The following is a 24,636-nucleotide window of genomic DNA, read 5'->3' on the forward strand; positions in this document are numbered from 1 at the left end:
TTTCTGGTCTGCAAGTTTCAACAAATGCAATTTAAGCATGCCACGTTGCATCGTTTGACTCAATACATGTAGCTGTGATAAAACACAACAACAACAAAATTAAGAGCAAATATCATTTTTGTTTCCGCTAGCATCCAAAACTTCTCCATCGTCAATTTCCCATATTTATGTAGCAATATTCCATTATCACCTGCATATGATGTTCATATTTCTCAACTGATTCGATACGTAAGACCTTTTTCTGCTTATGGTCAGTTTTTAAATCGAGGCAGGCTAAGAACTGACAAACAAGTTGATGGTGCGGGATTTCAACTATCTCGTTTAAAGTCAGCACTTCGCAAATCCTATGGTCGTTATGACGATCTAGTTTGCCAATACAATCTATCACTGGGTCAAATGCTCTCTGACGTGTTTCATACCGATTGTTAGACGTTTCTTGGCACACTGATTTTGAATACGGATATATCCGTTTACCTGATAAAGATATAGGACTCATGGCGGGTGTAACCGGTCGACAGGGGATGCTCACTCCTCCCAGGCATCTGATCCCACCTCTGGTGTGTCCAGGGGTCCGTGTTTGCCCAGTTCTCTGATTTGTATTGCTTATATAGGAGTTATGAGATTGATCACTGTTGGTTATCTTCACCTTTATAGGAGCTATGAGATTGATCACTGTTCGTTATCTTCACCTTTATAGGAGCTATGAGATTGATCACTGTTCGTTATCTTCACCTTTATAGGAGTTATGAGATTGATCACTGTTCGTTATCTTCACCTTTATAGGGGTTATGAGATTGATCACCGTTCGTTATCTTCACCTTTATAGGAGTTATGAGATTGATCACTGTTCGTTATCTTCACCTTTATAGGAGTTATGAGATTGATCACTGTTCGTTATCTTCACCTTTATAGGAGTTATGAGATTGATCACCGTTCGTTATCTTCACCTTTATAGGAGTTATGAGATTGATCACCGTTCGTTATCTTCACCTTTATAGGAGTTGTGAGATTGATCACCGTTCGTTATCTTCACCTTGCATGTTTAACACGGTCGGCTTGTTTTGCGTTATGGCTGACCGAACGGAACATGCTCGTAGTATGGATAATGGCTAACTTTGTCTAAAACTAAAATTCGCATGCTTAGATTTTAGCTATAATGATAATATGTGATCAGGAATTTTACACCACAAGTCATTAACAACACTCCAAATATCGCAGTCATGATCACAACACTTTTAAGAACACAGAGAGCACATGTTGCTAACTGACTTATTGTTTACCTGTATATAGTTTCCGACTTTAAATAAAAATTACTTACTTACTTACTAACTGACAATGGAGGATTATCATTATGATGCAAAATAACAATTCATGTACAGCAAGAGTGGTTTACAAGTTCACTAATATTTTGAGTAGAATTCAAACAGAAATGTAGATTTTTCATTTGCTAACTTTGAAATATTTTATAAAAGTGGTGCCCAAATTCCTAGGATAGCCCATGAAGGTGTAAATCTTATTCCCATGGGGTTCTTAACCGCTCCGATGAAAATGGCTTGATACTTTTTTTAAACTGAAATTTTCATAATTTGATTATATGTATTCAAGAAACATTTAACAAATGTATTCAAGAAACAATTAACAAAAACAGTTTCGGAATGACAATATAGCCCCAGTTACATTTCAATGTTTGCAATGACATTTTGATAACAAGAAAAATCTTAAATATGTTGCGTTAAATAGGATAATGATAAAAAAGAACAAACAAAAACAAACAAACAAACAAACAAAAAAGAAAGAAAAAAGAATCTACATAAGAAAATGATGGTTGTAGATATTTTTTAATTCACTAGATAGCACATTGTCACCTTCTCTTTAGAACCCTGTCGTTTCTAACAGATAGTGGTAGAGAGTCCCAGTTCTTGATACCATTGTAATAGAAAGTTGAAATCCACCCCACCCCCTTTAATTGCCGGTACATAAAAAGAGGACTCCACTGGCCATGTGTGGTATGATGAGTCTATTAGTGAAGCTGAATTATATTGATGGATTGTATCTTGTGTTTAACTGAATTATAGATGGGAGGGGTTTCTTTCATTGACAATAATATGTACCGGATTTAGCCTCAGTTGGTTCGCTCTCATTAAGATTGGCCATGGATATTACTCTTTCGATTCCTTAGGTTAGGTTGTAGGTATTTCAGGTAACTGTGCTCGCGTAACGGTAGCACCTGAACAGCATGTTACAAAATTAATAATTCGAAGATCGCCGAAAGTGACCACGGAACGGTGTGGGGTGTGAGGGTGGGGGTGGTGTGGTGTGGTCTTGTCCTGTTGCACAAGTTTATGAATCACTTCTCTTGACTGCATACAATGCAGATAAGTTTAATTTTCAAAACAAGAAATTAATCATCATGGTGTGGAAGTATAAATATGCCATTTCCAGAGTTAATGAAATTTCAGCACTCTACTTCATCCATCTTAAATCGCAATGCAAGAAATTTTTGCAGATTCATTTCTTGGACAATTGGTAAAGAAAGAGAATTTGTCTTCCACTAGAAAGTTTGATACATACCGTATGTAGCAATAATTTAGCTTCGAAAACTGTTCAGAGACAGAATCTGGCCGATACCTGGGGTCTGTTCCGGACTTTAAGAATATGTACATGAATTGCTCAGAGGCCATTTAATTTTAGCGCCTAGCATAGGCCTAAATTTTGCAGTCTTTCGCCGGCAATGGTGACGTCTGGATGAAAAATTCTTGAGAGGGACGTTAATTAAACAACAATATAATTATATACAAATCAATCAATCATTCATCACCTTCTGAATGGTATTTTTTATTTCTGTCCCGAATTCGCCTCCGTAATAAATTGGTGGTCGGAATCGGTATTCAAATGACATTGATTTCGTAAGATCGTAAGAAAACACAATGTGACATGGATTGAGTTTATACGAGATTTGTTTCGATGCTGATCGTCCTTATGTAATGATCTGAAAGGGATAAAATTAAACCAAAGTTTAAAAAAAAATGGTAAGATGATCCTTAACCATCAGTTAAACTTACATTAATAGAAAAACGTGGTTTTACCTAATTCAACTCGAATGTCCTCGGTCTTTCGTCATCTAATCTGGGATGATAATGGTCATAAAATCATTCATGGTTAATTAAACTTTATAATCAGGGTTTAAACCCTAGGTTTCCATATAAATATGCAATCTTTCGGACTTTTAAAAATTAGGAAATGGAATGTGTAGCTAATAGGAATTTCGTCGCTCTATTTAAAACACCTGAAACTTTCAGGGAGCAGGTGTCCCAACACAAATTCTGAGGACTTACAGATTTCTAAGTTTTTCATTTTTATCTTTTTACATGGCATGCTCTCTGGCAAAATAAAATGTTTAGATTTTGGCATTATTTGCCCACAGTACATGTAGAAACGATATCTTGGAATGTTCTTTTTATTGTGTAATTGTAAAAAATATCTTGAGTTGTTATGGATAGAGGTTACAGAATAGTCTTGACTAGTGTTCCGATAGATTAGTGTAGAAAAGATGACAGTCAGTCGTACCCCTTTCCTAGTTAAATCTAGGATATAGAGAGGGCACACATATCATACGTTCAAAAGGGCACTTTTCGTTGCAGCAAGACAATTTCAGGACAGTTTCATTGTATAATAATACTATGATAGTAATAGAATGATCATTTAGCCTCTTTAAAAGTTAATACCTGCATGCTGTCTTGATTTTAAACTTTTCAATCAACCTTGTGAAATAAAGAACAAATGTTTATATTAACAGATATTTTAAAAAAAAATTTATAGAGAAAAAATGGCATAGCGCTGTTAAAAAGGGCATGGTGCCAGCCAAAAAAGGGCATGGCGCCACGCTAGTTTGCTTCAGATTTAACACTACCTTTCCTTTGTATTGCCAAGATTTCATGCATAAAAACCATGATTTATTTTCTGATATATCCATTGATTTAATATAATTCTATTGTATGTGTCAATTTTTAGAGTTCAGCAGTCATATTAGCCGGGCTGGGAATGGCTGTCGTTGGATTTGGTGGTACGTGAGAATGCTTTTCCTCAATTGAGACAAAATTAGATCTTTTCACCTAGACACAAAGATTACACAACATGACATCGAAGGTCATGTTACCAATATCCTGTAGTAACATTTAGAAATTTTAATGAGAAGCTGTGGATTTGATTGGTCAATAAAGGCTGTAACCAGGATGTGATACTCGATTGTTGTAATGTTCGTGTGAAGCGAATCTACACATAATGATTTAGTTATTGTAAAAATAATACTGGAATCGTCATTGTGTTTTGGGGTCAGTGTTCATGGGTAACAAAATTTGTACTGGTACATTGGGATGTAATTTTGGGTGTAACATCAACCCTAAAAACCAATCTACGGTAGGTAATTTGTTGATTGGGCTATTGGTATTTTGCGGAACGGAATCGGTTGGGGTACCTTGAAGGTAAATCCTTTTTTTAAAATAATACAAAATATATGTTCAAGCCATAAATCAAATGTATATAATAAAATGAATTATAGTCCTCTGATATCTTTCATTCATTCTAGGGGTTTGTATTGCTCAAAATTTTACGATACGATATGATACAATATTTTCTGATGCGATATCCAATATATTGGATATACAATGTAGTTAAGCATTTTCTGAAGTAAAATATCAAAATTTCAAAAAATGAAGTGGTTTAATAGCTTTTATTTCATAACAAAACAAACAATGACAATTAAAGTCTGAGGAAACTCCAATGTCACAATGTAAAAGCGGGGATTAAAATCTGAGAAATCTCCGATGTGTCACAATGTAAAAGCGGGAATTAAAGTCTGAGGAATCTCCGATGTGTCACAATGTTAAAGCGGGTATTAAAGTCTGAGAAATCTCCGATGTCACAATGTAAAAGCGGGTATTTAAAGTCTGAGAAATCTCCTATGTCACAATGTAAAAGCGAGGATTAAAGTCTGAGGAATCTTCGATGTCACAATGTAAAAGCGGGTATTAAAGTATGAGGAATCTCCTATGTCACAATGTAAAAGCGGGTATTAAAGTATGAGGAATCTCCTATGTCACAATGTAAAAGCGAGGATTAAAGTCTGAGGAATCTCCGATGTCACAATGTAAAAGCGGGTATTAAAGTATGAGGAATCATGTTCCTGTTGTTAGAAGCCATTTTAAAATTATGAATTTCGATCCCGACTATTAAAAGGACTATTTTTAAACCCGATATTATATCGTATCGTCGAAACATTGTATCGTATATCGCTAGACAGGCATATACCGGTACATTTCGATATATATCGATATATTGATTCACCCTAATTCATTCCCCTCTTGGTACCTCAAAACTGGTTCCTTTTCGTTTTGTTCCACAAAATACCAGTCATGATAAGCCGTTAATTTCTGCTCTGTTGGATTGTAATTTGATTATGACTGTCCAATACGCTGGTTTCGAAATATGTCCGAGTTATTTCCCTTTGAAGAACTCTCATACATAGTAAGGTGTGAAACAACTTGTTTACATTCGGGATAACATTAAGGGAATGTACTCGGTATTTTCTCATACGCTGTTTCATCACCTGAATTCATCTGATACATAAACTAAATAAAAGTTAAGTATTCAGGGAGTAATTAAAAATACATGGGATTCTTATTATATCACGTAATTTCATTGGTTGTAGGTATCATATTCAGGATATTACTTTCAAATATGACATTGTTTTTATGTTTCTACTTTAGTAAAACATTTCTTTTGATAATATTTTGTATTTCCTACATTTACATATTTAAAGAAAAGCCGCTTTTAATACATTTCATCGTCTTCCTCTCTGACTGTAGGTTCGCTCTGTCCCACTTAGCACTCAAAGTTCTTCTAAATGTAACTCCTAAACAGAAGAGCTCCTACCTTGAAACTGGCGTATTAGAACGGGATGCTGTTTGTCTAGATACATTGTACCTGTTTTACAATGTTGTATATAAATACCTAATGCAACCAAAAAAAAAAATCTGGCTTTTAAGAGGGACCTTAGATTGTGTGTCAAGTTTAATGAGGGATGCACAAGGAAAATTGCAACACATGGAATCCATCAACTTTGATTTCCCATGAACAATGATGATTTCACAGTACTTATTCTGTATATTACCTTTGTTTTGCTATTTGAATAGTTTTTTTTAATACTATATGTATACTCTGAGTATAAGACAAATTCCTGTAACAGAATTTTGAGAATAATTGCCAGAGATATTTATATATTTTTGCTTATAACAGCTTAGGGCCAAACGATATTTTTGTGTATTATGAATCTTTGATTTGTTGCCAAAAATTTACTTGTTCAGAATATGTGGCTGCAAATTCAATAGCAACTCTCGAGTAGCTTGCTTAATATGATTTTTCTACAGTAGAAATGGCTAGCCTCTGTTTAACGTATACTCACTTTGAGATAAAATTCCAAATTTTATTGGAGAGGGTAGGGTGGGGAGGAATGGTCTTCTTGGAGACCCCCCTCCCCACAATGTCACAGATGATCAAGAGTTGTGACCCTTTGTTGTAGTGGAATTTGTTAGCATGGCAACCAAATTAAGGATTCTCATGAAATCTGGAGTCAGTTTTTAGTACTATAGTTGTCAATGTGAAGTGACAATCATTATTATTTTTTAAGGTAATTTTTGTACTAAACTTGTCAATGTGAAATGACAATTGGTTTTATTTTTTTTAGGTAGGTATCTCGCCAAACACGCCCCTGCAGTTGGTGCCACTGTGAAGAAATCTATGGATGCCGGTCTCAACTCTGGAGTAAGTAAAAAAATAAATAACTGGCCAGGCCTGGAGATTATAAAATTTATAAAACAGCCGTGTTTGTTTTGAGTACAACTCTGAGCAAGCTCCAAAGCATACTTGAAAAATCTTAAGCGTGTACTCCATTTGAGTATGAGAATGATTTTATAATGTTCACTTTTGAGTATGAGTACCATTTAGATTACAGAGTTTGATTTTGAGTATGAAAATGTGCTCGAAAAAGTTTTATAACCAGCTTCAGTTGTTTTTGACTTGTATGACCACTGACTGTTTAAAATGCAAACGCTGTGCATGAATATCAGAAAAGTCATGTAACCCTTGTAAATAATAGTGTAATCTCAATCTCATTAAAATTTTATGATTTCATTTGTAAATTACAGGCTTTCAGCAAATACTACAAAGGTGGATTTGAAGCCAAAATGTCTAAAAGAGAAGCTGGTCTGGTACTGGGCGTAAGGTATAACAAAATGAGGTGTTGATATCAATCTAATTGTCATTTTGAGTCTTGCCGTCTCTGATTCTTTGCAAGAAATTGACTGCAATCTTTAATTGGTTTCAATCCTAGCTATTTGGATATGTCCGTCATTAGATGGGACATATTATGTTATGGCACTGTCCGTGTGTCTGTCTGGCTGTCCGTTGGGGGTCATGTTTTCTGGACTTTTTTCCGTAACAGATGCATGTACAACTTAGAAATTTGGTGACAATTTCTTCCTTTAAGAATGAGTTTGCATTTCAGCTGGATTGGTCCATCCGTCTGTGATTTACATTAGGACTAAACGTAGGTCAAACAGTTTTCCGGGCTTTTTTCATGATGGATACAGATATTGCCCTGATAGTTAGACACAGGCTTCCTCTTGGAGGACTACAAGTTCAGTTTGCAGCTGGATTAGTCCATCTTTGACCTACTTTTGAGCTAAAAATAGGTCAAACAGTTTTCTGAGCTTTTTTTCATTATGGATACAGATATTGACCTAATATTTAATCAAAGGTTTCCTCTCAGAGGAATACAAGCTCAATTTACATTTCAGCTGGATTGGTCCATCCATGACCTACTTTTGGACTAAAAATAGGTCAAACAGTTTTCTTGACTTTTTCATTATGAATACAGATATTGCCCTGATATTTAATCAAAGGCTTCATCTTGGAGGACTACAAGTTCAGTTTGCATTTCAGCTGGATTGGTCCATCCTTGACCTACTTTTGGACTAAAAATAGGTCAAACAGTTTTCTGGACTTTTTTCATTACGGATACAGATATTGCCCTAATATTTAGTCAAAGGCTTCCTCTCAGAGGAATACAAGTTCAGTTTGCATTGCAGCTGGATTGGCACTCTATGACCTACAGTACTTTAAGGCAAACAGTTTTCCAGATTTTTTTGTTTTTTGGTATGGTCACAGGTATTGCTGAAATTGAGTCACAACCTCCTTCTCCGAGAAATACATAAGCAGTTCACATTTCAACTTTATTGGTGCACCATGACCTACTTTAGTGCTAAAGGTAGATCAAATGGTTTCTTGGACTTTTTATCATCATAGATAGATATTGCACCACAAACTCTCTCTCAGAGAAATACATAATCAGTTCACATGCCAGATGAATTGGTGCACTATGACCCACTTTAAGGCTTTTCTATTCAGAATGTGTGTTGTATCAATTCAGAGTGCACAATATGCTTCCAGGTTGAATTTTTACTGTCCAATGGGCGTATATTGTACCGTTTGCATTTCCATTTCTGACACCATTGCCTACATGGCAAAATAAAAGTTAAGCTTTAAACAAATACAAGCCTTAATTCCTTCATGAATGTTAATTGTGTATAGGATGTTGCAACTAATTTTGAATCTCATACTACCATTAGAATATCATTCTTATTCTGCAGTCTTCAGAAAATTCCAATAAGATAATTTTGAGTTAGAGATAATTAAGTATGAACCCTAAGCAGACCCTTTCTTCTTCAGCCTAGTTGTGTGACAGTACAGTGTTTGAAATTGGTTTAAAACTTTGACCGCAAAATTGAAAAAAAATAACACAAATTTATTACATTTTCGTTTATGTCTAATGTACTTAGAAAGCATATTTTCTTTCCATCTCCATAACAATATCTTCCTTTCCTCATAACGTTTATGAGACGTTGACTGACCATGCTGGGTCCTTTGGGATAACTTAATTGCTTGAAGAAATCAGCATATACAATTTGGTCTCTCTCAATTACAATTGGCATAGACCAGTGTCATTTGACATAGACTTTGTCTATCGGTCTTTGGTTAATTTTGAACACTGACGTTATGTGCTGTTTTATCAGGTAATTCTTACTTATTGAAAGTGTAATTTGATTTACACTGTTATGCAATAAAATCCTTATGAATTACATATGTAAGATTTTGAAAATTGTGGTTCATTGTGAAAATAATTAGATTTTGTTTTAGTCAAAGATACCCAGAATTGTATTACTGGTAAACCTAGAATGGTATGACTTTGAAGGTTTCTTTGAATTTGATGTTGCTTAGATCTTTAGGTACAGTTTGATCATTGTTTTATTGCTCTCTTTATTTGTATACAGCCCCTCTGCCAATAAAGCCCGGGTGAAGGAGGCCCACAAGAGGATAATGATCCTGAATCATCCTGATAAAGGTAAATGTCTGGAACGTGCGGAATCTGTTCTTACACTGAAACACACTGTATAGTCACACAGAAGAGACATGTCGCATAGAGCAGAAAGTATCAAACATTTTAAGAAAGAGATATGTTGCATCAGACATATTAAGAAAGATATGAGTTGCATACTTGGAGCAGAAAGTATCAAACATATTAAAAAAAAGGTGAGTAAGATAAAGCTACGTGTATAATGACCTCACAGTGTATGTAACAAAGAAAGGGAGAAAGGGGGATGTCATCAGCCAAAACTCAAATACATGTACAAGTTGAATGTGGTAAAAGACCTTTAGGGAAGTAAATAATGAAAAAGACATTATCAAAGTGTAGGTCTTCTTAGCCCTTGGGCATGATTTGCTAAAGAACAAAATCAAAATTAATCATTTGAAGTAGACTCCATCAGTATACTTGATCATTGAAGGTAGATAACTGATGTATTTATCATTGAAGGTACATGTAGATAATTTTCATGTAATTAATTATTGAAGGTAAATAACTCTGATCTACTTAATCATTGAAGGTAGATAAATCTGATGTACTTAATCATTGAAGGTAGATAAATCTGATGTACTTAATCATTGAAGGTAAATAACTCTGATGTACTTAATCATTGAAAGTAGATAACTGATGTACTTAATCATTGAAGGTAGATAAATCTGATATACTTGATAATTCAAGGTAGATACTTCAATATATTACATAGCATTTGAAATAGATTAAATCGTATTCTTAAAGGTCAAGTACGGTGATTTTCCTAAAACTTGAGTTTATACAGAAAAATGTCTGTCGTACACTTATGGATTAATTTCCATGGCAATTTTGATAAAAATCACTTGGCGTGAAGTACACGGCGCTATCAAACTTTTACCTGAGCGATCGATAAATGTGTCGTGACATGAGTTATCGCTCGTAGCTTATGACGTCATCTGAGACAACTTTCGATTGCATTGATAGGGTTTTATAGTGTTTACATAGAAAAGTCCTGTATTCATGGTACAATGCGATGCTTTGAACTACAATGTCAAATCGGGACAGGGATTAAGTATGTTTCTTTTCCCAAAAGACCCTAAATTTCGAAGAATTTGGACACTGAAACTGAAAAGAGACACTGAGATTTGTGACAAGCCACGAGGATCAGTGAGTGACACTTTAATTAACGAGGATCAGGTTTCCATCAACCCCGACGCATCATCCTGTTTGACTATAAACAAAATGCAAAGTGATGATTAACTGGACATCCTACAAAACAAGTAGAGGGATGTATTTTAATTATATAAAAAGTTCAACCCAAATTAAGGGGGGATGCAATCCACCCCTCACTACATCCACCACTGAATGCTTTAATGCGACATTGTATTCAATGGGTTTGCGATTGCACATAAAAATTAATGTCACCCATTACCTAGTTCAAATTGATTTTATTTCTTTTATTAAATGAAATATCTTTTGAATATTGTCGTACTCATACTATATTTATAAGGGACTCATCATTTCATTTCTTCACTATATATATTTTGAAAAAATAAAATATAGTAAAAATGGAAATGAATTCAATTTAAAAAAACCCATTTTGATAAAACCATATTTATTAGGTCAGTCCAATTTCCAAAGCTTTTTCTTCAAGTTCATTATGAAAACAAGTACAAGTTTTTCCTTTTCCTAATATGGTTTTAGGTGCTACAGACTGTACATTAATTAATATATCATGAATCATTAAGGCAAAATTTCACACCTCAAAATGCTACAATTCGTTAACTTTGTGCCGTAATATTTCAATTTCACATTTGACGTGTGTTGTGAAGAAATTACATGTACTAATAGGCCTAATTTACAATTTATTATATTGTATCTACATGTAGATGTTTTTCTTTTTAAAAAAAAAGGGGGGGGGGGTTACAAATAACGTTGTACACAATAAGTTTTTTTTTCTTTTGTTGTTCTTTTTTCAAAAAGGCATTTTTCAATTAAATATATATCTAGCTAAACACATTATAATCTGAATCTGATCAATCTCATACCAGTAAATTCCATTAAAAAAATACAAACGTGAGAGTCAATCTAGTTAAATACGCTCACAATCGCTACAATAGAGTATACGGCGAGTATCTATGAAGTCTGATTTTGATTAGCCTAGATTGTGTAAAATACAAAGGTTATCTTTTGATAGAACATTTTTTCCAATATCATTCCCACTTCTCTATGGACTGGCTCGGTAAATAATTTCTGAGATTCCTATGAGATATTTGTCGAACATAGACTATTGGATGGTTTCGAAACGGGTGCAGGTACAAATATAAAAGGTTGAATCCCTAAACTCAAGTGTATCTACGGTATTTCACCGTCACTATCCACGGTGTTGCTAAAACTGGCAATTTCTCACAGAAATTAAAACGATGATATACAGGCGTGAACAACTACAATTGTCTCAGATGACGTCATAAGAAAAGGCGATAATTCCTTCCTTCGTTTCTATAAACAACGATTTTGGAATAGGTATTTTGCGCATTTACCTGGATTTAAAAAAATAATAAACACATCAATAAACTTTTCAAAACGGGTTTTAATGAATTATAAACTTTATTTTCAAATCTATTTTTATTACACTTGACCTTTAATCATTCAATGCGGATTATTTGGATAGTTGAATCACTCAGTGTGGATTATTTAGATAGTTGAATCATTCAGTGTGGATTATTTGGGATAGTTGAATCACTCAATGTGGATTATTTAGATAGTTGAATCATTCAATGTGGATTATTTGGATAGTTGAATCACTCAGTGTGGATTATTTGGATAGTTGAATCATTCAATGTGGATTACAGTGAAACAGTTATAGATAACCTCTAGGACAGTGAAAAATAGTTCGCTATAATATAACTTCATTATATCCAAGAAAATTTTCATTATTTCCCTCGAATAAGGGAATGAATGTAGTTTTTAGCTCACCTGAACCGAAGGTTCAAGTGAGCTATTCTGATCACATTTTGTCCGGCGTCCGTCTGTCTGTCTGTCTGTAAACTTTTCACATTTTTGACTTCTTCTCCAGAACCACTGGGCCAATTTCAACCTAACTTGGCCAAAAGCATCCTTGGGTGAAGGGCTTTCAAGTTTGTTCAAATGAAGGGCCATGTCCCTTTCAAAGAAGAGATAATCACAAAAATGCAAAAATAGGGTGGGGTCATTTAAAAATCTTCTTCTCAAGAACCACTGGGCCAGAAGAGCTGAAATTTACCTGAAAGCTTCCTGACATATTGCAGATTCAAGTTTGTTCAAATCATGGCCCCCGGTGGTAGGATGGGGCCACAAGGGGGGATCAAAGTTTTACATACAAATATATAGGGAAAAACTTTAAAAATCTTCTTCTCAAGAACCACTAAGCCAGAAAAGCTGAGATTTACATGAAAGCTTCCTGACATAATGCAGATTCAAGTTTGTTCAAATCATGGGCCCCTGGGGTTGGATGGGGCCACAATAGGGGATCAAAGTTTTACATACAAATATATAGGAAAAATCTTTAAAAATCTTCTTCTCAAGAACCACTAAGCCAGAAAAGCTGATTTTTACATGAAAACTTTCTGACATAGTGCAGATTCAAGTTTGTTCAAATAATGGCCCCCGGGGATAAGATGGGGCCCCAAGGGGGGGGGGGATCAAAGTTTTACACACAAATATATAGGGAAAAACTTTAAAAATCTTCTTCTCAAGAACCACTGGGCCAGAAAAGCTGAGATTTACATGAAAGCTTTCTGACATAATGCAGATTCAAGTTTGTTCAAATCATGGGCCCCTGGGGTTGGATGGGGCCACAATAGGGGATCAAAGTTTTACATACAAATATATAGGAAAAATCTTTAAAAATCTTCTTCTCAAGAACCACTGAGTCAGAAAAGCTGATTTTTACATGAAAACTTCCTGACATAGTGCAGATTCAAGTTTGTTCAAATCATGGCCCCCGGGGATAGGATGGGGCCCCAAGGGGGGATCAAAGTTTTGCACACAAATATATAGGGAAAAACTTTAAAAATCTTCTCAAGAACCACTAAGCCAGAAAAGCTGAGATTTACATGAAAGCTTCCTGACATAATGCAGATTCAAATTTGTTCAAATCATGGGCCCCTGGGGTTGGATGGGGCCACAATAGGGGATCAAAGTTTTACATACAAATATATAGGAAAAATCTTTAAAAATCTTCTTCTCAAGAACCACTAAGCCAGAAAAGCTGATTTTTACATGAAAACTTTCTGACATAGTGCAGATTCAAGTTTGTTCAAATCATGGCCCCCGGGGATAAGATGGGGCCCCAAGGGGGGGATCAAAGTTTTACACACAAATATATAGGGAAAAACTTTAAAAATCTTCTTCTCAAGAACCACTAAGCCAGAAAAGCTGATTTTTACATGAAAACTTTCTGACATAGTGCAGATTCAAGTTTGTTCAAATCATGGCCCCCAGAGATAAGATGGGGCCCCAAGGGGGGGATCAAAGTTTTACACACAAATATATAGGGAAAAACTTTAAAAATCTTCTTCTCAAGAACCACTAAGCCAGAAAAGCTGAGATTTACATGAAAGCTTCCTGACATAATGCAGATTCAAGTTTGTTCAAATCATGGGCTCCGGGGGTTGGATGGGGCCACAATAGGAGATCAAAGTTTTACATACAAATATGTAGGAAAAATCTTCTTCTCAAGAACCACTGAGCCAGAAAAGCTGATTTTTACATGAAAACTTTCTGACGTAGTGCAGATTCAAGTTTGTTCAAATCATGGGCTCCGGGGGTAGGATGGGGCCACAAGGGGGATCAAAGTTTTACATACAAATATATAGTTAAAATCTTTTCCTCAATAACCACTGAGTCAGAAAAGCTGATATTTACAAGAAAACTCTCTGACACAGTGCAGATTCAAGTTTGTTCAAATCATGGCCACTGGGGGGGGTAGGATGGGGCCACAAGTGGGGGGGGGTTCAAAGTTTTATATACAAATATAGAAAAAAGCTTTAAAAGAACCATTGGGCCAAAGAAGTTGACATTTACATGAAAGCTTTCTGACATAGTGTAGATTCAAGTTTGCAAAGGGTAGTTTGGGCCATAATAGGGACCAAGGTTTTACATGCAAATATATATGGAAAGTCTTCAGATATGGGCCAAGGTGACTCAGGTGAGCGATGTGGCCCATGGGCCTCTTGTTCAATATGAATACGTTATAAATGTGTTCGATATAAGCATGTTTTCCTGTATTTGGGTGGCTTACTCATTCAAGGTAGATAACTTGGATATTCGTTTATTTTTCAGGAGGATCACCGTACTTGGCTGCGAAGATTAACGAAGCCAAGGACATGTTGGATGGCACCACAAAGAAATAAATCACTAGACATCATTAAAGGGGATTAATGGACATTCTCAACAACAGAAAAGACAATGAGTTCAAATGAATGTATAGCAGTTGTGTATGTGATGTTTTTATGGACTATTATTGTTATAAAATATTTTAAAACTGTTTTGCCATTCATACTTGTCTACTTTTCCATTTGACAAGCATTTTTTAAAATAAATCATGCCCATTGAAGACTAGAGTGTTTTCAATGCATTATCGAATCCCTTGACTGGACATCTGAAGGCCACGTCAACCATTGTATTTTCTTTCACATTGAACTTCCGAGTTGTCGAGAGTCACCTGTATTTTCCTTCACATTAGCGATTGCCTTTATGAGTAAACTAAAGATTGGACCATATAAATTAACAAATGTTATTTCTTGACCTTCGATAGTTAAATTGATATTATTCCTATCATTTTATCCGTAAGTGTTTTTAAAAAATATACGATAAGATGTAAAAGATAACCTGTAAATAAATAACAATTATAAAGTCGGACATAACCACGAGCTTTAGCTATATACCAACTTTCATGGTTGTTGGCACTAAGTAATGTTGAGGGAGGAAACAGGATTACCCGGAGGAAACCCATGTGTCGGAGTGGACAACCACCATACTCTCATTTGCAACTACTGCTGATTGCAGGGATCGAACTAGAGTTGCAGCAGTGAGAAGCGAGTGTTAACCATTATGCTACTCGGACACCCTACTTTTTGGCCGGGTTGCATGCATCCAGCTCATAATATGGTGAATGTCCGACGGGCAGGCGTCCCTGCAATAGGGTATCTATTGTGTGTAATCAACTGCTCTGCTTTGATGTACACATTAATTGATGAGAGCAATTGATTTGATACACAAATCATTTAAAATATGCACATCAATATGGCAGAATTATTGCTCAAAAAATTGAATTTAGAGCTTGGTATTAATGCTTTGATAATCTTTTTAATTCAATTGAAGATATCTTTAATGATTAATGTCTCCCCTCTTTCAAGGGGAGACACATTTTGTACTTTGTCACAAAATCATATCTTGTGAACGCTTCTCCTATATGGCTTATCAGATTGACTTGACACTTTGTACAACACTTCATTGCCATTTGTAGATGTGTTTATTGTTGAGACAAGAGGATCCAATTATTTTCATAAAAGTTATAGAGGATCTAAGAAGGGTGGAAGATGTAAAATAGCTTGTGAACACTTCTATTAGGCTTATCGGATAGATTTAAAACTTTGTACAATGCTTCATTGCCATTTTTAGATTTGCACGGACAGGAGGATCCAACTGTTGTCCTTAAAAGTATAGTGAATCTCAGGGGTGGAGGGTGTAAAATAGTTCGTGAACACTTCTCCTATGTGGCTTATGGGAGTTCATAAAGTCAATGTTCCTGTTCATGCTTTCTCCTCCATACCATGCAGCACATTATGGGGAGGAGGCTTCATTTGGAGCACTTCGAATTTGGGAAGATGAGGAAACATTTGTTTTTCATAAAAACATATCTTTGTATAAGGAATTGAGGTATGCATCAATTCTTTCAAAGAGAGCAACAATTCAATTAAAGAGATTAATTCAGTTGCGGATATATGTTCAATTGAAGATATCTCCAATATTATATAGTTGCGCTCTCTTAAAAGAATTTCATTGCACTCATCAATATTGATTTCATATCCAAATAAAGAGACTCAAAGCATAAATTCAACTATTGTAATTGAATTAATGCATGCTACAATTCAATTGGAGAGAGCAACAATTCAATTATTGAGGTCATTAATTGAATTATTGCCCTCTTCAATTGAATAGTAGTGTGCATCAATTCAATTGTTGAAATCAATTCATGAGAAGACAGCAACAATACAATTATAGCACTCATCAATTCAACAGAATAATTAATAAAATTGAAGATGTTATTAATATTTGAAGAGACCTTTCATTCAACTGTTGTGCACATCGAACGAATTGATATTTTCAAATAATTCAAGATATCTTCAATTATTTAAATTTATGCCAATTTGCCACTCCATACATGATCCTGCCCATTAAAAATTTAAAACAGAAGATATTTTAAAACATTTAATATCTTAAATATTGCATGACAATTTTTTTTTCAATGCTGTATACAATCTTTCAAGTAGACAGCTCTAAAATAATGACAGATGACTCACTTATAACATGTATAAAAAAAAGACTCTTGACAGTGATAACAACATGTTTGTGAAAATGTTACATCTCAGAAACAATATATACAAAAGAAACCATCAAGAGTAATGAGTAGATGAGTCCAATCCGTAATTTTGTGTAGTCCTGGTCCTTCAGATAAAACATGTTCATGAGATCCTGACACGCCTCTGTCATTAAGCCATGCGAATACTTTGTATGATCTGGAATACCGCTGTCAACGAAAAAAAGAGAGATGTAGACATAAAAAGTGATAAATTTCGGGGGGAGATCAAAAGTTCAATGTCCGACAAAAAACTAAATTCAATTAAGTTTTCATTAAGACCCACAAAAAGTAATAAATTTCGGGGCGAGATCAAAAGTTCAATGTCCGGCAAAAAACTATATTCACATAGTTTTCACCAAGACCCCCCCCCCCCCCCCCCTCTTAAAACTAAACGTGATGAATGTTGAAACTAATCAATTAAGAAGTAAAAACATACCGGTATAAATAACACTGTATACCTTTTCTATTGTTTACTCACAAATGAAAGTGTACATCAAAACTATCAAATGTTCTGACATTAAAATGTAATACTATTATGTGGTTTTGAACAGCCACTTATCTTTTTACACTGGTATAATTGATGTCGGAGGACCAAAACTTACGGTAGTTTTTATCCCCTCTCCCCTTAACTATTTGAATTCAGATTTTTGATCTTGCCCCTTAGAGGAACTTCATCATCAGCTGTAACTCTACCTTGCTTGAACACTGACAGGGAGTAAAGGGGAGAAGAGGAGTTTAAGCTGTACCTTGAACCCTGACAGGGAGTAGAGGGAAGAAGAGGAGATTAAGCTGTACCTTGAACCCTGACAGGGAGTAGAGGGGTGGGGGAGAGGAGTCTAAGCTATATCTTGAACCCTGACAGGGAGTAGAGGGGAGAAGAGGAGTTTAAGCTGTACCTTGAACCCTGACAGGGAGTAGAGGGGAGAAGAGGAGTTTAAGCTGTACCTTGAACCCTGACAGGGAGTAGAGGGGTGGGGGAGAGGAGTCTAAGCTGTACCTTGAACCCTGACAGGGAGTAGAGGGGTGGGGGAGAGGAGTCTAAGCTCTACCTTGAACCCCAACAGGGAGTAGAGGGGTGGGGGGGGGGGGGAGAGGAGTTTAAGCTCTACCTTGAACCCCAACAGGGAGTAGAGGGGTGGGGGAGAGGAGTCTAAGCTCTACCTTGAACCCCAACAGGGAGTAGAGGGGTGGGGGGGGGGGGGGGAGGAGTTTAAGCTCTACCTTGAACCCCAACAGGGAGTAGAGGGGTGGGGGAGAGGAGTCTAAGCTCTACCTTGAACCCTGACAGGGTTGCATGGTTTTGGAGAAGTAAAAAATCCAACAAGTTTACAGACAGTTGACAGATATCAGACTTTGATAAGAAAAGTTTTCCAAGTTCTCAACTCAGGTGAGTTAAAAACTGAAAGGAAATTAACAGGGCTGTGTTGTCATAGCGCCTGCCACTCACCAAGCATTTAACAGAAGTGTCAAGATTTATTCTAAAAGAACTTTGAACTTCAAAAAAAAAAACCTTTGAAAAAAGTATATATAAAATTGTTTGTTTATTGTAATACCTGGGTTGATGTTGACTGAATGACCTAGACCAGTGAATGATTGTATCCTTACTCACAGTATCATCAACATACCTGATCCACAGACTACAAAAATAAAGAGGCCCAACAACCAAGGTCCAACGGCGTATTTCTCCTCAGCTGGCTTCTACAATAAGATGACATCAATATTGTAATGTACAGGCTTCTACAATAAGATGACATCAATATTGTAATATACAGGCTTCTACAATAAAATCACATCAATATTGTAATATACAGGCATCTACAATAAAATCACATCAATATTGTAATATACAGGCATCTACAATAAGATGACATCAATATTGTAATATACAGGCTTGTACAATAAAATCACATCAATATTGTAATATACAGGCATCTACAATAAAATCACATCAATATTGTAATATACAGGCATCTACAATAAAAACACATCAATATTGTAATATACAGGCTTCTACAATAATATCACATCAATTGTACTAACAGACTTTTACAATAACATCAACTGTACTAACACAGACTTCTACGATAATATAACATCAATTGTACTATACAGACAAGAGCATTGAGTAACGGCCTGCAATTCACTTTAAAAGGCCGGGAAATCAACATGGCACATCAACTAGTAAAATTATAATGGAAAATCATATAAAACTTCCATCAACCAGGCAATGAAATTAAGGGGAAATACTCGCTAAATGCGAGTTGAAAATTGACATAGCGAGTGAAAAATCACAAGTGATCGCAGCTTTTTGCGAGTAAAAAAAAAACGATCTTTTTTCCGGATATCCTTGGTTTATTGGCTGTACTTTGAAATTTACAATAATTTTGTCTTGTGCATAGAAATGCTTTACAGAATGAATATACAAGTATTGAAAACGTAAACGTTGATCGAATAAATAACTAAGGCCAAGGTCATCTCAGTCAGTGATGTCGAAGATGGCCTACTTCATACATACTTTGGGCGTCTCAGAGACGTCTGATTTAAATAGCAAGCATGTTGATCTCGTCCGTGTTTACATGAAACAACACATTAAAGTGTTAGTGTCATGCTTCACGCAGTGTCCTTCTGTAGTCTATAGTCGAACACTTAGAGTTCGTGATTTTTTAAAAATTAGAATTTTTTAGATGAAATTTTTGAAGATATAGTTGGAATTGACGCAGTCTTCAAGATTTCAAACCACATGATGTCAGTGATCGCGAAATGTTGAAATGTTTTACAGGACATTCGGTCTGGTAAACACAGGAACATTACCGGACCGAATCATATTTTACCAGACCGAAAAAAAGTAGTATTATTTTTATATTAAAACATGAAAGACTTTGAGCCTCCTGGTCATTTCATTTTCGTTTTAAAGGTTTACTGTGGACTGCATTACTGTTCCATTTTAATTGGAACATGTTGCCGTTTTTGTATGTTTTTTTTTTTATAAATGGAACTGGAAGTCGAAACGTAGCGATTTTTTTCTCTACCCACTGGTACCGGTACCCATTCAATTGGGAAAAATAGCGTCAAAATCGAACAAATTGGGAATTTTCTACCAATGTATAGGCAAATGATTTCAGCTAAAAGAAAAGAAAAAATACAACAAAACAAGAAGTATTCATCTCTTTACAAACTTTTTTACGGTAATATTTGTTGTTGTGAAACATAAGGAATCATCGTACAAAACACACTGCCATGATCTGTACTTTCGATTTAATACCAGAAGGGAACATTTTAGTTAACTCGTACAACGTTTCAGACTAAGAAAATTACGATTTCAGCGGTCTATTTTTCAACAATGAAATTGGGAATTTTTAGTCTCAAAATTGGGAAAAATCAACGGTTTTTGGCATTGGAAATGGTACCGTTTATCGGTACCAGTTATATAAGGGGGGAAAATGCTGCGTAGTTTTCGAAACCGTTGCTGGAAAGTCACCGGACATTCGGACCGAAAATATAATGAAGTTTACCGGACCGAGAGTCAAATTACCAGACATGTCCGTCGGTCCGACGACATTTCGCTTTCACTGTGATGTTGTAAATAGGTGGTAGATCTCTGGACAGCGAGTTCGCCGCACATGTGTACCCTATGAACGTAATCATGCATCAATGATACATGTATGTTGTCTGATAACTCATTAAAATTTAAATGAAAGAATTCCAAATATTATTTTTATCATTGCACTTTAAAGAAGATTTTAAAAAAAAGTTCCCTATATTTTGATATAGATACATGCTTGTTTTCTTAAATTCCTTTAAAATAGCAATCGATTGCAAAATGCTAGTAAAGGCTCAATTTTGATAGTTGGAAAATAATCCACAAGCTAAAATTTGCTAGTAGTGAAAAAAGTTAATTTCGATCCCTGATCAACTATGCAAGCCAATTATTATGACATATCATATAGGTCATTTTTCCAATCAGCCATCCTTGTTTTCAAAATTGTAGTTTTTTCTATGGTCTTGATATCAAAGGCCTGGGCCTCTTCAATTGGGGAAAAAATATCTCCTAGGCACCTGATCCCACCTCTGGTATATGCATGAGTCCATGTTTATCCAGCTCTTAATTTTGTAATAACAACATTAATTTACTTGAAATTGGGAAAAATAATTCATACAAAGGAAAAAACCCTAACCAGTGTAGTAAGGTATATAATTACAAGGACGCCTCCACTTTCAATTTGGTCAAAGCTCATTTAAATAAGCAGAGGCCAAAAAATTAGGTTTACTTAAAACAACATTTAAGTTGTAATCTGTGGGTCTGTGAAGGAGATTTATATATAAAGCTACACTGCTTTCATTTGTTTTCATTGTTTGGAAATTTTAAAACAAAAATTGGGAAAAATACCTAGTTAGCATTTGGAATGGGGCCTTAACAACCCCCCCCCCCCCCAAAAAAAAACAAAACCCTTAAAGACCCTGTCATAATGCAGATCACTGTAGTGAACCACCTAAACTTCTTCTTTTGGAATCGATCTCCTCCACAAATACCGCTTAATACACAACCAAAAACTTGTATGATGTACACCTGTACACAGTGACATCAATTCATTGTTTACCTATTAGTTAAACAAGAAAACATTCAGTCAAACTATAATTGATTTGTAATAGCCCCAAGGACAATGCAAGTCAACAGGAAAATCAGTTAGTAGTAAGAACACCTGGTAGAAGGGAACAATCACACAGGTTAGTAGTAAAAACACTCAGGGAACACCATCATCTAAACCATTTCCCTCCAGGATCTCTTTCAACTGCACTGTCCTTAAAGGGACTGGTTCACGATTTTTGATAAAGATATTTTTCATTTTTGATGTTAAAAATTAAAAATATAACTCATCTAATGTTGACAACCAAAATTTTGACCTTCTTAATGTAAGAATAAAAGCAATATATTAACCTTAAATATGTGTTATGTAAACAAAGACTCGAGTCTTTTAATATGTAAACAAACAAACAAGTGAAATATTGATTCTGTAATATAAAGCATCTTTATTTTGCATAGTCACAAATTTTAACATTTAGATGACACATTCTACCCCAAAAATGCTTGAAATGTGAAAGATATAATAAAATTAGATCCATATCCATTTCTTTTAAAAAATTCGTAAACAATAACATACCGCAATCTTTGTTTACAAAACATATAATAAACTCTAAAATGAGCTTCTGTGATAATGTACAACCTTAATTTTTATGTGAAATCTTTCAAACACATTTAGACAGTAGAATTTAATCATTAAAAGAGAAAAACAAAATTTTGGAGGAAATCGTGAATCAGTCCCTTTAATTATATATTATGTAGTTCAAAACATTACCATTCCTAATGGTTTCACATTTCCCCAATTTCATAAACAACCCCCAGTATACAGGTCTGACATGATGATTCACATATTTGTTTTATGTTTGACAATTTTACATGACATGGACTTTTTTGTTGTTGTTGTAACTAAATATCAACTACATTTCACTAACTCAAAAAAAAATATGAAAATGAAAGGGTTCCACAACAATTTGGGACATGGCCTTTTAAACTGGGAAAAGTCTAAGGAAACTTTGTTTAGAAGTGAGAATTCATATCAAATATCCGTTGAGTGTAATTAAAGCATTTCAAAAGTCTTCATTAGTAAAGTTATGATTGTTTTAATCAAATTAAAACCTCATAGTTTGATTATTAGGATGTTTATTGAGAGATCTTTAAAATATTTTGAAATAGTTTTGATGAAAATTCACAATGTGAAAAAAAAATCACTTCAATGGAAGGAAAAAAGAATGTGTGTGTGTAAGGGAAGGGGGGGGGGGGGGGGGGGGGGGGGGGCATCTTTCAGTCTCAACTTCAGAAATTGAACTAAAGAAAAATTACATGAAAAAGGTACTTCTTGATATATGCCTTATGAATTCTTCTTAACAGTTACACTTTCAAATGATCCAAGTCGTGCGACAGTGCTTGTAAAACTTGTGTCCTTGTATCATGTGTATGCTTTTAACATGGTCCACTGTCTACAAAAAATCAATAATATCTTTGACCAACTGTATGCGAGCTGATGCATCAACGAAGATGATTTACACCATGGCCATTATGTCAATTTGTGAGATGTAACTGGAGCATCTTTCTACCCCACAGAACCCCTATAAATACTCCCAAAAAACCCAATAAAATAAAAGATTTATACAGGTGTTGTTTTTACAACAAAAAAATTCACTGTAATCTTTTTATCTTTCTCTATAACAACATCCCCTCCCACAAATGAAATGTGTGTGTGGGTGGGAGGGGTTACAATGGAATCACATTATCCATCTGTTTGCAAATGTCTGTGCATTGTCTCCGATACTGGGTGAATTTACCTTAGAAGTTGTACACTTTCTATCGAATACTTTGTATGTACTGTTTATGAATTAAAGTTATAAAGTACATTAGAAATTTTGAGCATAGTTTTTCAAAGTTTTATGGAAGACAAGTTATGAATTTTTTCCCCTTCATTTTTGCAAAAAGGGATGGGAGTTGTTACTACAGAAATGTACTTCTACAAATATACATAGACATTCATATATCTCATCATTATGATTAAATGAGATGGGTCCATAAGTTTGAATGCTTTAAAATTTGACATCAAGATAATACATGTACTATTAATACACTGATTATTATCTTCAAAACTGCAGAATTCTCTTTTTTTATATAAATTTGGGTTGGTTTTTTAAAATTGGGTTCTCTAGGGGTATTTATGGGGTTTCTATGTGGTTCTATGGGGCAAAATGACTGCAAACTGAATACTGTACATTACTGACTGATAATGTTAAACATTGGGCAACTGTTTATAAACAAGATAATTGCTGGAAATAGTCCCTAAAACATTTTCCAATGTATGCTCGTTGAACTCAAGATTAAGACACACTTTGACCGGATTTTTTTCTTCTCTCCCTAAGACATTGACAGATGGACATTTTGGTTTTAACAGTGAAAAAAAAATAATTCAGTCCATCTGCTACGTTTAGTGTAGTCTAAAATGCGAATCATTGTTAAAATAGCTAAACCCAATGTTAAAAATAACTAGATACACTATTTAGCATCCCAAGAGATCGTGCATATTGTGCCATGTGAAGTAAACATGTTTATTGTTTTTAGCCAAATTTCTTTTTTAAACGCCACATTTTACAGAGAATGCGCGCACTGTATTAACGTCAATATTAATCTAGTAAAATAATAGAGTCTCCATATTTTGCTATAATGCGACGCATGTCAAAATACTACGTCGACAGATACACCTAATGTCAACATATGGAGAGCTTCTCATACATGATACACAGCATACAACGTAACCCATCAAATTACGTAAAATTTCTTACCAGTGATTTCGGCACATTGCCTCTGGTTGTGATATTTTTGCTGTGTTTCTCGTTGGCTAACCTCATTCTTTGTTTAGCAGCCATTTTGTTAGAATGAGATTAACACCTTCAAATATGTTTTTTGAAGTTCTCTTATACACGTCAGGTTTTGAGGCCTCTTTTTAAAAGGAAGTGGTTATGT

The 24,636-nt window shown here is 35.0% G+C and overlaps 2 protein-coding genes across 2 annotated transcripts; one reads left to right on the forward strand and one right to left on the reverse strand.

Annotated features, from left to right (window-relative positions):
- Nucleotides 1-2,865: 2,865 nt before the first annotated feature.
- Nucleotides 2,866-15,044, forward strand: LOC125659783 (mitochondrial import inner membrane translocase subunit TIM14-like). The gene is made up of 6 exons (XM_048891568.2): nt 2,866-3,029; nt 4,012-4,063; nt 6,743-6,819; nt 7,203-7,279; nt 9,387-9,457; nt 14,771-15,044. Exons 1-6 carry the CDS (start codon nt 3,027-3,029, stop codon nt 14,839-14,841), a joined length of 351 nt encoding a protein of 116 aa, XP_048747525.1. The 5' UTR covers nt 2,866-3,026; the 3' UTR covers nt 14,842-15,044.
- Nucleotides 15,045-16,906: 1,862 nt separating this feature from the next.
- On the reverse strand, nt 16,907-24,634 carry LOC125659787 (stress-associated endoplasmic reticulum protein 2-like). The gene is made up of 4 exons (XM_056149882.1): nt 24,456-24,634; nt 20,630-20,635; nt 18,698-18,767; nt 16,907-17,240 (listed from the first exon to the last, which is right to left on the reverse strand). The coding sequence occupies exons 1-4, from the start codon at nt 24,537-24,539 to the stop codon at nt 17,203-17,205; spliced, it is 198 nt and encodes a 65-aa protein (XP_056005857.1). The 5' UTR covers nt 24,540-24,634; the 3' UTR covers nt 16,907-17,202.
- Between the last annotated feature and the right edge of the window lie 2 nt (nt 24,635-24,636).

The sequence above is a fragment of the Ostrea edulis genome, chromosome 9 (assembly GCF_947568905.1).
Source record: "Ostrea edulis chromosome 9, xbOstEdul1.1, whole genome shotgun sequence".
In the NCBI taxonomy this organism is placed as follows: domain Eukaryota; kingdom Metazoa; phylum Mollusca; class Bivalvia; order Ostreida; family Ostreidae; genus Ostrea; species Ostrea edulis.